The following is a 14,322-nucleotide window of genomic DNA, read 5'->3' on the forward strand; positions in this document are numbered from 1 at the left end:
TTATTCTACTGAGCTATCTCTCCAGCCCCTAGCTCTTATATTGATTACTTTTTGGAAACCAGATTGTCTTATAGATGTCATATCTCATCTATCCACCTTCCCCAAACACTGTAAAGAAGCAAGGCCTAGAGAAGTGAAATAATTTGCCTAAAGTGACATAGACAGCAAGTTACAAAGCTCTTCCCAATACCATACATTATTTCCTTCTTGGAAAAACAGAAAACTTTGCTCTTAGAAGGAAAATACAATGTACTAATTAGAAAAAAATGTCAGTTTAATATCCTCGCTTCTACCTTGGTAAGACCAAAATTTCATGGCAAAACTAGTAATAGCCATTCTCACTTGCTAAGCGTGTGCATAGATCTTACTCTCTTAATAATTGCAGCAACTTTGCCATGTGGATAGGCTTATTTTCATCTTGCAGATAAAGCCACAAGGGATGGAACATGTGTGACCTGGCTTCCTTCAGGTTATAGAACCAGGGTGATGGATCCAGGGTACAAATTCAAAGTTCAAGATAATGTCTGACTTTTCTTTTCTCTGAACTCTGAAGTAACACCTTAGATAAAGGACCATGTTCCACTGTTGGTCTCAGAGCTGTAATGTAAGTTTAAAGTTACTTGATTAAAGCCATTCAGTTGCTTAAGCTTTCTATGGAAAAGTCATTGATGTAGCATAATCAAAATTTTTACTAAACTCCTTGAAAGCAAAGAGCATCAGAGTCGTATTGGAATTTACTGGCTAGCTCAGAGTGATATTCTCTTAATTAATTAATTAATTAATTAAATAGGAGAATGCCTAGATATTCTTTTAAATTGTCTGATGGAAGGTATAACTTCAATGAAATAGATTTCTACATTGTGTTTTTCTGAATATTTACATTAAATAAGATAATTGTAGAAGAAAACCTTACATGAATAAAGTTTAAAGTTGTGCTTCCAATTCTGCTGTGGAAGCAAGAGGAAAAGGAATTGGGATAGAGATTTCTGTCAATGGCTCGAATTTCACTGCACAGGTAATTGGCCGCTATGTCTATGCACCATAGAGCAAACGTAGAACACCTCCTAGAGATATATAATATCCAAAGGTTCTACAATCTGAGGTACAGGATCTCAGGATAAATCCTGAGGGGATTTCACTGACCTTCTCAGACCCAAAAGCTACAAGTCTTGTTGCACAGGTCCTGCTTTACCTTGGTCTTATCCATCCAGTAGAAAAGTATGAAGATAAAATATAGGAAGTAAAACCATGCTGTTACGTTGAGCTGTGGGGGACTCAGGTCAATAATTTCTGACATTGCCAGTTAAACAGAAGACCCAATGCTATTATGGTCTGCTGGACTCTTTTAGAATATTTTGCTGAGTTTACACACCTATAATATTCAATAACGGAACTTAGAAAAAATGGGGTATACAGATGATTGTCCATTTTGTATCTGCGTATTCAAAGTGGTTGGGATAGATATATAGTTGCATTCTGTTAATGAATAGAATGATTTGTTCTAGTGGTGTTTGTAAATAGGATCTCAAGTCCGCGTCTTGTACAACAATTAACCACTAAGAAGAATATATGCAGTGTGTTATTTGTTAAAACTGTACTTCCGATTTGATTTGAAACTGTCTCGTTGCTGTTTATCAATACAATTTTGGGGAAAAAAAGATGTACAATATCCAGAAACATGTTGCTTCTATTCAAAGAAGTGTGATTCCATAATTCAGACATCTTAGCTAGAGCAGGCTGCTCCTGTCCACTCACATTTTCAATGAGGGCCCCTGTGGCTGGGCTGCAGAAGCTGGGTGAGGTGTGGTTGGTGGAGTGCATAGAGGTCCTTGTGGACTGAACTTTAGGCTGGTGGCTGGCAAGGAAGGCAGCTAACTGTGTGTGTCTGTCATCCACAGGACTACGGCGCACGTACAGATGCACCATCTGCAGCGTCTCCCTCAACTCCATAGAACAGTACCACGCCCACCTGAAAGGGTCCAAGCACCAGACCAAGTAGGTATTTGCTGTTCTCAGCTCCAGTCCTTTGCTGCAGCGTTGCGTGGAAGATGGCTAAAAGTGAGCCATTATATGATGTCTAAATTTCCCTTCATGCTTACACTATTTAAGCCTCCAGAATCTGCCTCACATCACTTAAGAAGGCTTCGTCTTCTTTTTTGGCACAAAGGATGGCAGTTTTGTTGTTTTCATTTTTTTTCATACATAATTCTGCACACTTTTATGGTCATGAGGAAACTTGTAGAGCTATACTAAGTGTTTAAATAAACAGTGTTACTCCTGTTTGTAGATATGCCAGATTTTGTTGCATAGTTAAATTCTGTGAATTCTTCTGCTTCCCTTTTCTGGATGAATATTGCCAATTGTTATAAAAATTTAATAAATCCCCTGGTATAAATGACTTGTTCCTTGATATGCATAGCTGTTGCCAATTAATTGGAAGCTCATTCAATTTTCACTCAAAGATTCTTATAATTTTAACCTGGAAAAGACTAACCAGACATCATTTTAGCTACTTTCATACTACGCAACCCTTTAACAACCACTAAATACTCTGGAGTTGTGAGCATTCTTAAAGAACCTGCTAGGGCTACTAATAAAATGCTAATCAAATAACAAAAGCACAGGATGTTTCAAAAAGATGTAATTGTTTTTATTTCTTTAATATTCATGAAAAAATCATTTAATGAATTTGACCGCACGTAGGCCTCATGAATAATGTATGATTTCATCCAACATGTTGAATGCCCACTGCATGTCAGACTTTAGTTGTGCTCTGAGGAATAAAAAGTAAAGAACTGCATCCCTTCCTTTCAGGCAGCACCTCCCAGGCTGGGGTGACAGCCACGGGAAGGGACAGACTGTTGCCTGACAGCACACATGCACCCATACCCTGGAGAAGTGGGGAGAGAGCAATGTATGTGGCTTTACAGGCCTGGGAGCAGAGGCTGAACTCAGGAGGGTGAGGCTGAGGTGGGACTGTGTGCAACCCTATATCTCTGGTCCTTAACATGATCTTTGAAACCCATTAAGGCCTCCCCAATAAACATTTTTGATGAAATGAACGTGTGATTTTAAAACCTTAGTAACCATTTCTTGGCAACTGTATGAGGAGGTGCATTTCAGATAAGAAAATTGTTTTGTAAAGACACAGGACGTGGGGGGCCTGGCTTAGGTGAAGAAATTTAAGTCTGTGGTGACTTCCTGGCTCTCAGTTTTGCCTCAGTGTTGTGCTGTCTAGTCACTCAGCGTAGGACTCCTGGCTTGTTTCACCCTGCCCCACCCCAGGGAACATTTATCAAGACAGTTCTTTCCTGAAAGATTTTTCCCTGATTGCTGTATGAAATCCAGAGCACTTGTGTTGATTGCTTAGTACTGCTGGATGCTCACCTCTCAAATAATCTGCTTTCATCGTCTCTCTAATAATAATGTATGAGGCTCTGTACACATTCTAATTAACACGTAGCTACTGTGCACACATAGACAGTTGCGACGCAAATTATTATCTTTGGGGAGAATGTATTTACTGTTTTTAAGAAGTAGGGAAAAAGTACAGAACAGTGGATATAAGTGGCATAAATTTAATAATTAATATGCTGGCATTAGGAGGATGTAAGTCTCTTGAGGTATATAAAGCTTCATGTGATGGGCTCTGTGTTAAGCATTTTCTTATCTATCTCATTTAATCCCCACAGCTACATCTAAAATAAGTTGCATTATTCCCTTATCTTAAACGAGAAAACGAAGACTCCAGGAGGTGAGGAGTGCACCCAATCCCTAGCACTGCACCCAATCCCTCATATTGCATAGAGAAACAGGAAGACAGGGAGAGAGAACTGAGACAGAATACAGAATAAGGAAGGACACACACACACACACACACACACACACACACGCATATGCACACACACATGCACACGCACACACAAATGTAAAATGTGATATACTGAAAAAAGACTCAGGGCAGTGATCTTTTCAGTAAGTGATGCTGAGTCAATTGGTATCAGTACTGGGAAGAAAAAGCCTTGAAATTTGAATTCTTACTCCTTTTATGCATTAAGATGAACACCACATGCGTCAAATAACTATGTTTGTGAGGAAAACCAACACAGCGTTGAGATAGTAACACAGCACACAATCTTCATGACCAAGAGCTGGGCAGAAAACTCTTAAATAGCACCTTAATAAAAGAAGAGATCAATAAATTGGGCTTTATGGAAATTAAGAACTTCTATAATTTTTTGGGAAAGCAACCCAATTTAGATCGTTAACAGGGAAAAAACTGAAGACACTCTGTGTGTCTCTCGGTCTCCATCTCCCTCTCCCTCTCTCTGTCTGTCTCTGTCTCTGTCTCTGTCTCTGTTTCTCTCTCTCTCTCTCTCTCTCTCTCTCTCTCTCTCTCTCTCACACACACACACACACACACACACACACACACACACAGGCAGTACTGCCGAGTTAAATACAAAGGCAAATGGAGCATGGTATGGGAGAGAATGGCGGCAGCCACATTTTCCTCAGCTCTCAATGTACTCTGCAGGAGGAGAGCACCTCTGCAGTTTTGAGTGAGAAGTGCAGAGTCCGCTTCAGAGTAGAGCAGCCAGCACAGGGCGTGCCCTTCACAAAGTGCCTGTGTTAGACAACCACTTTGGGGAGTGTGCCTTATTAGTATTAGTATTAGTATTAGTGTTAGTACTAGTATTAGTGTTAGCATTAGTAGTAATAGCAGCAGTAGTATTTTATTTTTTAAAGAATGCACAATGATAAAAAAGAAATGGTACAAAATTTCATTAAAGTAATGGAAAGACCCAGTCCTAGCTCAGGCCCAGTGAGTATGTGGGAGAGCTTCCTGCTACCCAGCGATGGCGGGACCTACTGGTCCCAGCCCAGGCACAACTTGGGCGCGACACTCTTCCACCCCCTTGGGATGCCCCCCAACACTCTACAGCACCTCCCTGACCCCGCCCACTGAGTAGGAATTTCTGCCGCATTCCGGAAACACCCAGACACAGTCCTAGCCCAGGCCTGGTGAGTGTGTGGGAGAGCTTCCCGCTACCCTGTGCCGGAGGGAAATACTGGTCACATCCCAGGTGCAGAGTGGGTGAGACCCTCTTCCACTCCCTTGGGATGCCCCTCATGACTCTGTAGTACTCCCCCACCCTGCCTGGCGAGTAGGAATTTCTGCCACGTTCCAGGAACCCGCAGATCCAGTAGTAGCACAGGCCCAGTGAGTGTGTGGGAGAGCTGCGTCTCACCCCTACTCCATCTTGTCCCCTCCAGACTAAGCTCAGGCCTGGCATACAGGCCTGTGTGAAACCCTGCAGTTGCAATCCCTGCAGAGAGTGTAGGGGACAGAACAACCCAGCTAGTCCAAGAGCAGAATATCTTGCCAGAGGGGCACAAAGGTTCACCCCCAAGGACGGCAACAGGAAAGGGCTGAGCACAACATAAAGACCCAAGCCAGGCACAGCTGGATAAATCCAAACTTTGTAGATCTGCACCTGAACTTCAGTAGGTGCTAAGGTTATAATTGCAACAAAAATCTACAACAAAGGTCAGAAGACAGTGCTACATAAAATGACAAAAAGGAACAAAATGCAATCTCAGAACCCAAGCCCACCCATAACAAGTGCAGAGGACACTAACACAGGCAAATTGGGAATCATTCGGCTGAAAGCAAAGAATCAAGGGCTTCTGAAATAAAGAAAGAGCTGCAGAAAGGTGTAGAGGAACTCAGATTGGAAAAAAAATCCCTGAATTAATAACATCTGCAATAAAGAATCAAATACAGAAACATATGGAGGAAGCCTAGTGCCCACCCAGAACAAGTACAGAGGACACTAGCTCGGCTCAAATGTATGAATTAATAATGTCGATAGTAAATAAACAACAGCAGAAAGTCATAGAGGATCTCAGAGTGGAATTCTTTTATAGGAGCTCATCTCAAATGTACGAATTAATAGCATCGATAGTAAATAAGCAATAGCAGAAAGTTATAGAGGAACTCACAGCAGAATTCCTTTCTGAAATAAAAAAAGAATTCTCAGAACTCATAGCATCTGAAGTAAAGAATTAACTACAGAAACATAGGGAGGAAAGCCAATCTGAAAAAAATACTGCACTAAAAGAATTTATAACTGCTTCTAAAGAAGACATTGATAAAAAAAATAGAGATTAGAAAAATGACGGATTTCTTGAATGAGCAATACATGAAAGAAATAGATCGCATGAAGCAGAGTCAAAGAGAGAGAGGAAATTAAAATCTCAATCACAAGCGTGCAAAACCGTTTAAGTGAAAGTGCACACAGAGTTTCAGATCTTGAAGACACTGGTGCAGCAGGTGAAAAGGTAAGAAAGGATCTCTTAAAAACAAGGAGAATGCAGGAAAGAATAATCCATCACCTGAAAGATGATGCAAAGATGAACAATGGGAGGCTAATAGGTATCAGTGAAAAAGAAGGAGTCAATACAAATGACATCAAAAAAATATGGGCAGAAGTAATAGCAGAAAACTTCAAAAATATGAGGAAACAATCTGACATTCAGGTAACCGAAGCATACAGAATGCCAAGTAACCTTAACCCAATGAAAAACACACCGAGACATATAATAGTCAAGATCCCAGAAATTCAGCACAAGATTAATACAATGAAAGGCACTAGAGAAAAGAAGCAGATCACATTCAAAGGAAAGCCCATCAGAATTACGACCAACTTCTCTTCACAAATCATGAAGGCAAGAAGAGCATGGAGCAGAGTACTTCAAGTCCTCTATGAAAACAAATTCCAGCCTAGACTAATATACCCTGCAAAATTCTCTTTAAAGTTGGATGGAGAAGTGAAATAATTTCATGATGAAGAACAGCTAAAGAATTCCATGATGACAAAGTCAAACCTACACAGGTTACTGAAAGATGTTCTACAGAGGGACCAAAATGATCAGAGCTCCATGAATGAGATCAGAAGCAACCAAATAAGTAGGGCAAGCAATTAAACACAGGAGAAAAAGGAGTAAATGACAACAGATAAATAACATGTCAATCGTAAGTCAATACATCTCAATTTTAACCATCAATGTAAATGGACGCAATTCACCAATTAAGAGAAATAGACTGGCACAGTGGATTAGGAAACAAAATCCAACAATATGCTGTATACAAGAAACACATTTAACTCATAAAGACATTCATAGGCTGAAAGTCAAAGGATGGAACAAAATACTACATGCCCCAGCACCTCAGAAAAAAGCAGGGGTAGCAATTCTATTCTCAGACAGTCTCAACTTCAAACCAACAATGATCAAGTGAAATAAAGAAGGCCACTATATACTGGTTAGGGGAAAAATTCAAGAGGAAGAGGTAACACTTATAAATATGTATGCACCAAACATGGGAGCACCCAACTATATAAAACAAATCTTAATGGACATGAAAAATCTAATATCAAATACCACAGTCTTAACAGGAGACCTTAACACCCCATTATCCCCAAAACATAGGTCAACCAGACAAAAACTTAGCAAGGAAACAACAGAAGTGAAACTTAGCTTGAAACAATTGGACTTGGTGGACACTTACAGAGTGTGTTACCCAAACACAGCGGAATACACATTTTTTCTCAGCTGCACATGGGTCATTTTCTAAAATAGACCACATACTGGTCCATAAGTGATGCTTAAGTATATGTAAGAAAACAGAAATTAGCCCATGCACATTACCTGACCACAGTACAATGAAACTGGAAATAAATGACAAAAGAAACCAGAAAAAAACCTTAAATACATGGAAAATAAGTGACACCCTACTCAGCAACAAATGGGTCACAGATGAAATTAAAGAAGAAATTCAACAGTATCTACAATTCAATGAAAATTCAAGAACAACTTATCGTAATTTATGGGATACGATGAAAGCAGTTCTCAAAGGGAAATTCATAGCTGTGAACTCACACATTAGCAAAACAGAATGAGAACAAATAAATACCCTAATGCTGCACCTTCAACAACTATAAAAGGAAGAGCAAACCAAACACAGAACCGAAAGACAGGAATAAATCATAAAGATTAGAGCAGAAATTAATTCAATTGGAAGAAGAAAACAATTCAAAGAATTACAAAAGCAAAAATCTGGTTCTTAGAAAGATTAAATAAAATCGATAAGCCTCTAAGTAACTTCATCAAAAAGAGGAAAGAAAAAATTCAAATACAAGCAATAAGGAATGAAAAGGTTGTAATTATCACAGACCCAGTGGAAATTCAGAATATTATTAATTGCTACTTTGAGAATCCTTACTCTCACAGAATAGAAGGCACAGAAGAAATGGACAGATTCCTAGAAAGGTACAAATTGCCACAACTGAATCACCAAGATATAACCATTCTCAATAGCCCAATAACAGCGAATGAAATATGAGATGTAATTAAAAACCTACCAACAAAAAAAAGTCATGTCCAAATGGATTCACAGCTGAATTCTACAAGAAATTTACAGAAGATGTAGTCCTTATACTCTTCAAATTCTTCCATGAACTTGAAAATGAAGCAATCCTCCCAAAATCATTCCTGGCGGCAAGTATTATACAGATACCAAAAACAGGAAAAGACACAACTAAGAAAGAGAACTACAGGCTGATCTTACTCATGAACATAGATGCCAAAAATCTCAATAAAATCCTAGCAAGTAGAATACAGCAAATCATCAAGAAGATCATACACCATGACCAGGTAGGATTCATCCCAGGGATGAAAGGATGGTTCAATATTCAAAAATCTATAAATGTAATACATGATATCAATAGAGCAAAAAGTAAAAAACACATGATCATCTCCATTGATGCAGAAAAGACTTTTGACAAAGTCCAACACTTATTCATGTTCAAAGTCCTACAAAAGATTGGAATAGATGGCCTCTACTTCAATCTGGTAAAAGCCATTTATGAAAACCCAACAGCTAACATAATCCTAAGTGGGGAGAAGCTGAAATCTTTTACTCTTAGATCTGGTACAAGACATGAATGTCCTCTATCACCACTACTATTCAATATAGTTCTAGAATCATTAGTTACAGCCATAAGACAAGAGAAAGAAATAAAAAGAATAAGAATAGGTAAAGAAGAAGTTAAATTATCTTTATTTTCAGATGACATGATACTTTACTTGGAAGACCCAAAAAACTCCACGAAGAAGCTACTAGAATTAATACAGAAATTCAGTAGCATAGCAGTTTATAAAATCAATACCCAAAAGTCAATAGCATTCCTTTTCACAGTCAACAAACACACTGAGAGGAAATTATAGAAACAATACATTTTACAACAGCACTGAGAAAAATGAAATACCTTGGAATTAATCTAACTAAAGAAGTCAAAGATCTTTTCAAGGAAAATTGCAGTACTCTGAAAAAAGATATCATAGAGGATTTCAGAAAATAGAAAGATATTCCATGTTCTTGGATAGGAAGAACCAACATTGTGAAGATGCACATACTCCCAAAATTGCTGTACAGATTGAACACAATCCCTATCAGACTACCACCACCATACCTCACAGACCTAGAGAAATTTTCCTAAAATTTATCTGGAACCAGAAAAGACCTAGAATAGCAAAGGCAATCCTGGGCAATAAAGACAAGACAGGAGGCATTACAATTTCTGACTAGAAATTATACTACAAGGCTACTGTGATAAAATCAGCATGGTACAGGAAACAAAATAGACCTGAGGATCAATGGAATAGATTAGAAGACACTGAAGCCCCTATGAACACTCTCAGCCACCTTATCCTTGACAAAGGGGCCAAACATACTCACTGGAAGAAGGATAGCTCCTTTAAAAATGGTGCTGGAAAAACTGGCTCTCTACATGCCAAAAACTAAGACTTGACCTAGGTCTATCACAATGTACTAAGGTAAAGGCAAAATGGATTAAAGATCGAAACATTAAAGCAGAGACACTAAACCTTCTGGAATAGAAAGTAGGACTCTTGAAGCCATATGGGTAGGAAAGACTTCATAAACAGAAATCCAACCACACGGGAAATGGTTGAAAGAATTAACAAATGGGATCTGCCCTTACTGAGAAGTTTTTTTCACATCAAAAGAAATTACCAACAAAGTGAAAAGGCAACCCACAAATTTGGATCAAATCATGACAAATAAGTACTGAGACAAAGGTCTGCTCTCTAGAATTGATAAAGAACTGAAAAACACTAGGACCCCAAAATTTAAAGACCCAATCCAGAAATGGGCATCCGAGATGAACACACGCTTCTCAGAGGAAGAAATTAAACAAGCGAATAAATATATGAAAAAATGTTCCACATCACTAGCCATTCGTGAAATGCAAATTAAAACCACATTGAGATATCATCTCACCCCAGAAAGAATGGCTATCATAAAGAAATCACCCAACAACAAATGTTGGAGAGGCTGTGGGGAAAAAGGAACCCTTCTCCACTGCTGGTGGGAATGTAGACTGGTGCAACCATTATGGAAAACAGTATGGAGACTCCTTAGAAAAGTTGGACTGGAAATCCCATTTAAACCAGCTATTCCTCTACTGGGAATTTTCCCAGAGGATCTGAAAACATCATATCATACGGATATATGTCTGCCGATGTTTATAGCAGCACAGTTTGTGATAGCCAAATCTTGGAAACAACCAAGATGCCCATCACCTGAGGAATGGTTGAAAAAGATCGGTATTTTTACGCAATGGAGTATTGTTCAGCTATTAAGAATGATAAACTTGAAGCCTTTATATTGAAATGGATGCCACTTGAACATATACTCATAAGTGAAATAAACCACACACACATGTGTAAATATCATATAGTTTCCCTAGTATAAGAACTCAAAATAAGAACTACAAGTAGAAAGAAACACAAGTAAAATGAAAGCAGGAACTCGAGGACTAACTAATCAAGAGAAGGAAAGGAGAAGAGCTAGGAAACATGGCAATGTCAGGCCATACAGTTACATGTAGAAGATGGGTAAGGCAATGATCCTGAGAATGTCCAGAAGTATTTTGAAACTAGCAGTTAATTGGAAAGATTTTCACTCTGATTAACTATGTATACTGATACCTGTGAACTAGGCAAATTCACTGCAGATGGTAATCTGTAATAGTAGTTTCATGCTGGGAGTGCCTGTCATTCTGGTCTTTTGACCAGAATGACTACTTGTCATGACATGCCAGTTGCTTCCATGCTGTCTCTCAGGTAGATGGTTATTCAAAAATTAGGGGGTGGTGAATGAAATCAAGAGACAGGAAAAGGAATATTGTGGGACTGTGCTGTTTCAAGGTTGTTTTTTGGACTTATGTGTAAAGATAAGAAGTATATAATTCTTTATGCCTATTTTTAAAATATATTCTAATTTTTCAATTGTTTTTATCATATTCTGTAGGGACTAAAGTTCAACATATCAATACTTGATGAAAAAATACCTGTTCCATATTATGCCTGAAATATTTGATATTCAGACAGATAGTGAGGTTAAGCTTAACAACCTAAGTTGTATAGTAATAACAATAAGCTTGTCTTCTGGATGGTTAACACCCTAAGTTTGCAGACCAAATTAGAGAAAAAGAAGGGCTGCAAGGAAAGTCAACATTTTGGCCCTAGCCTTCCAAGGTCAATTAAGACTCAGGACATATGAGAACTTGTACTGTTATATCATATAACTCGGTAGTGTCCCAAATTTTCTTATCAATGAAATTATGGGGCCAAACAGGAAAGTGATCAATGATGTAGAGTTTGCCTAAGGAGAGTCACATGGAGAGAAAACACTCTCTCAGGCTTTTACAGAGAGCACATTGGCCAAGCAATGGCCGTGACTCATCCACATGGCTGGCATTGACAAAGGTTCTACAATCTGAGGTACAGGATCTCAGGATAAATGTTGAGGGGATTTCACTGACCTTATATGACCCAAAAGTTACAACTCTTGTTGCATAGGTCCTGCTTTACCTTGGTCTTAACCATCCAGCAGAAAAGTATAAAAATGAAATATAAGAAGTAAAGCCATGCTGTTATGTTGAGCTGTGGGGAACTCAGGTCAACAATTTCTGACATTGCCAGTCAAACAGAAGACCCAGTACTATTATGGGCTACTGGACTCTTATAGAATATTTTGCTGAGTTTACACACCTATAATATTCAAATGATGGAACTAAACAAAAAAGGGGATACAGATGAATGTCCATTTTGTATCTGTGTATTCAGAGTGGTTGGGATCGATATACAGTTACATTCTGTTAATGAATAGAATGATTTGTTCTAATGGTGTTTGTAAATAGGATATCATGTCTGCATCTTGTACAGCATTTAACCACTAGAATGAATGTATGCAGTGTTAATTACTGAAACTGTCCTACCAAAAAAATAAAAAGATTAAAAATAAAGATCTTTTGATATAAAACAAATAACTTACCTGAAGAATAGTTTAGAGTACCTTGAGAAATAATAATTTATGGCAACAATTCTCACTGATGGCGAATGAGAACTCCTGGGGGCATGTGAATCCTAGGAGAATGGAAGAGTGCATTATAGCTCTTGGCTGACCTTCTATTCTAGATTCTCCCAGTCTGGGAAATAAAAAGGTGAGAGTACATCGTTTAGAGGACAAATAAATCAGATAGTTCCTGAAAACAAAACAAAAAACAATGGTTTCATAGATATATGGTTACATTCTCTTAATGAATGGAGGGATTTGTTCTAATAGTGTTTGTAAATAGGACATCATGTCTGCATCTTGTACAGCAAATAACTACTAGGAAGAGAGTATGCAATGTGTTCATTATTGAAACTGTCCTACCAATTTGATTGGAAACTGTCTCATTTTTGTTTCTCAATAAAATTATGGAAAAAAATAAATAATAAAGTAATAGGAATTTGACAGTCATTGTATTGTATAGTGTTATCTTCAAATTAATCGTTTATGTTATCAGATATGAACCTGCAAAATTAGGGGAAGCAAAGTTATAAGAAATTAAAAAGAAGAAAAGAAATGAAAAATAATTTTTAAAGCAATAGACCTGCAGAAATCAGCATTACAATTATCCAAACTATCCTGCATATTTGCATAGGCATAGAACTTGGAAGTCACACAGCTGAAAGTTCTGAAAGGACAGCAACTCAAGGGTTCCCTCTTTTCAAAGCACCTCCCAGACTATTTCCTGGTTCTTCTGGTTCATGAGCTTGTGTGTGCAGTGACAGCAGCACAAGTGGGAGGGTCAGGTGTCAGCCTCCGGGTGGCGGGGGGTCCTGGCTCAGCTATGGCTGTCAGGGGGCACTGGGCACATCACTGAGCCTTTTGGAGTCTCAGTTTTCTCATGCAAAATACTGAGATTAATACCATTTATTTTAAATATAACTGTGAGGGTTAATGAAATAACAGATAAGAAACTACCTAAAATTGTTCCAAAAAAGTCTTCACACTTTTGTCTACTAATCCACAACTGAGGTTTTAGATCAGCATATATTTATATCTTCTTTAATGTAGTTCAATAATGTTTTGTAGATTTTGCTATAGAAGTTTTGCATATCTTTCTTTAGATTTATTCCCAAAGATGTATTGTTTTGGATGCTAGGATAAATTAAATTATTTTAACATTTTATTTTAAAATATTTTTGTAGTGTAACAGAGTTTATTTATCAACTCTGCATCCAATGGAATTGGTAAATTTGCTGAAACCGTAATTATCCACAAGTAATTTGAAGATTTTCTGTGCAAAATAGAAAATGTGATGTCATTTGCAAACAATCACAAATTATGGTATTTCTTTTACTTTTTTTTCTTTTTCTTCAGAACCAGGAATTGAACTCAAGCCCTTGTGCTTGCCAGGCAAGCGCTTATTCTATTGAGCCATCTCCTCAGCCCTGACAAATTATGATATTTCTCAAAACTTACCTTACTGTGTTGTGTAGGATCTCTGGTATAAAACTGAAAAAAGTTGTAGTAACAGACATTCTTATTTCACTCTTTTTCTTTTGAAGAAATTGTCAATATTTGCAATATTTAACAACTCCATTTGTTTGGGGGCATTGATAATTAAGCATGGTTCGCCTTTGTCACTACTGTCTCCTTCCACCACTTCTCTAGACTCCCTTTCTATTCTTTTTTTAAATTTTTTTATTTATTTTTTGCAGAACCGAGGATTGAACTCAGGCCCTTGCACTTGCCAGGGAAGCGCTTATTTCACTGAGCCATCTCCCCGGCTCCATCCCTTTCTATTCTTGTGTCATTCTTGGTCTCAGGATTGGTTTCAGATAAATTTACTAACATTTAGATTTTGACAAGCATTTTTATTAGAAGTTTGCTTTAACAGT

The 14,322-nt window shown here is 38.0% G+C and overlaps 1 protein-coding gene across 1 annotated transcript in view; it reads left to right on the top strand.

The window, feature by feature from the left end:
- Zmat4 (zinc finger matrin-type 4) overlaps nucleotides 1–14,322 on the top strand; it is a 457,773-nt gene that overhangs the window by 404,799 nt on the left and 38,652 nt on the right. Inside the window, exon 6 of the mRNA XM_004633077.2 lies at nucleotides 1,899–1,995. Coding sequence (XP_004633134.2) covers nucleotides 1,899–1,995 — 97 coding nt within the window. The remainder of the gene's footprint in view (nucleotides 1–1,898; nucleotides 1,996–14,322) is intronic.

This window comes from Octodon degus, unplaced genomic scaffold, assembly GCF_000260255.1.
Source record: "Octodon degus isolate 3935 unplaced genomic scaffold, OctDeg1.0 scaffold00051, whole genome shotgun sequence".
Classification (NCBI taxonomy): domain Eukaryota; kingdom Metazoa; phylum Chordata; class Mammalia; order Rodentia; family Octodontidae; genus Octodon; species Octodon degus.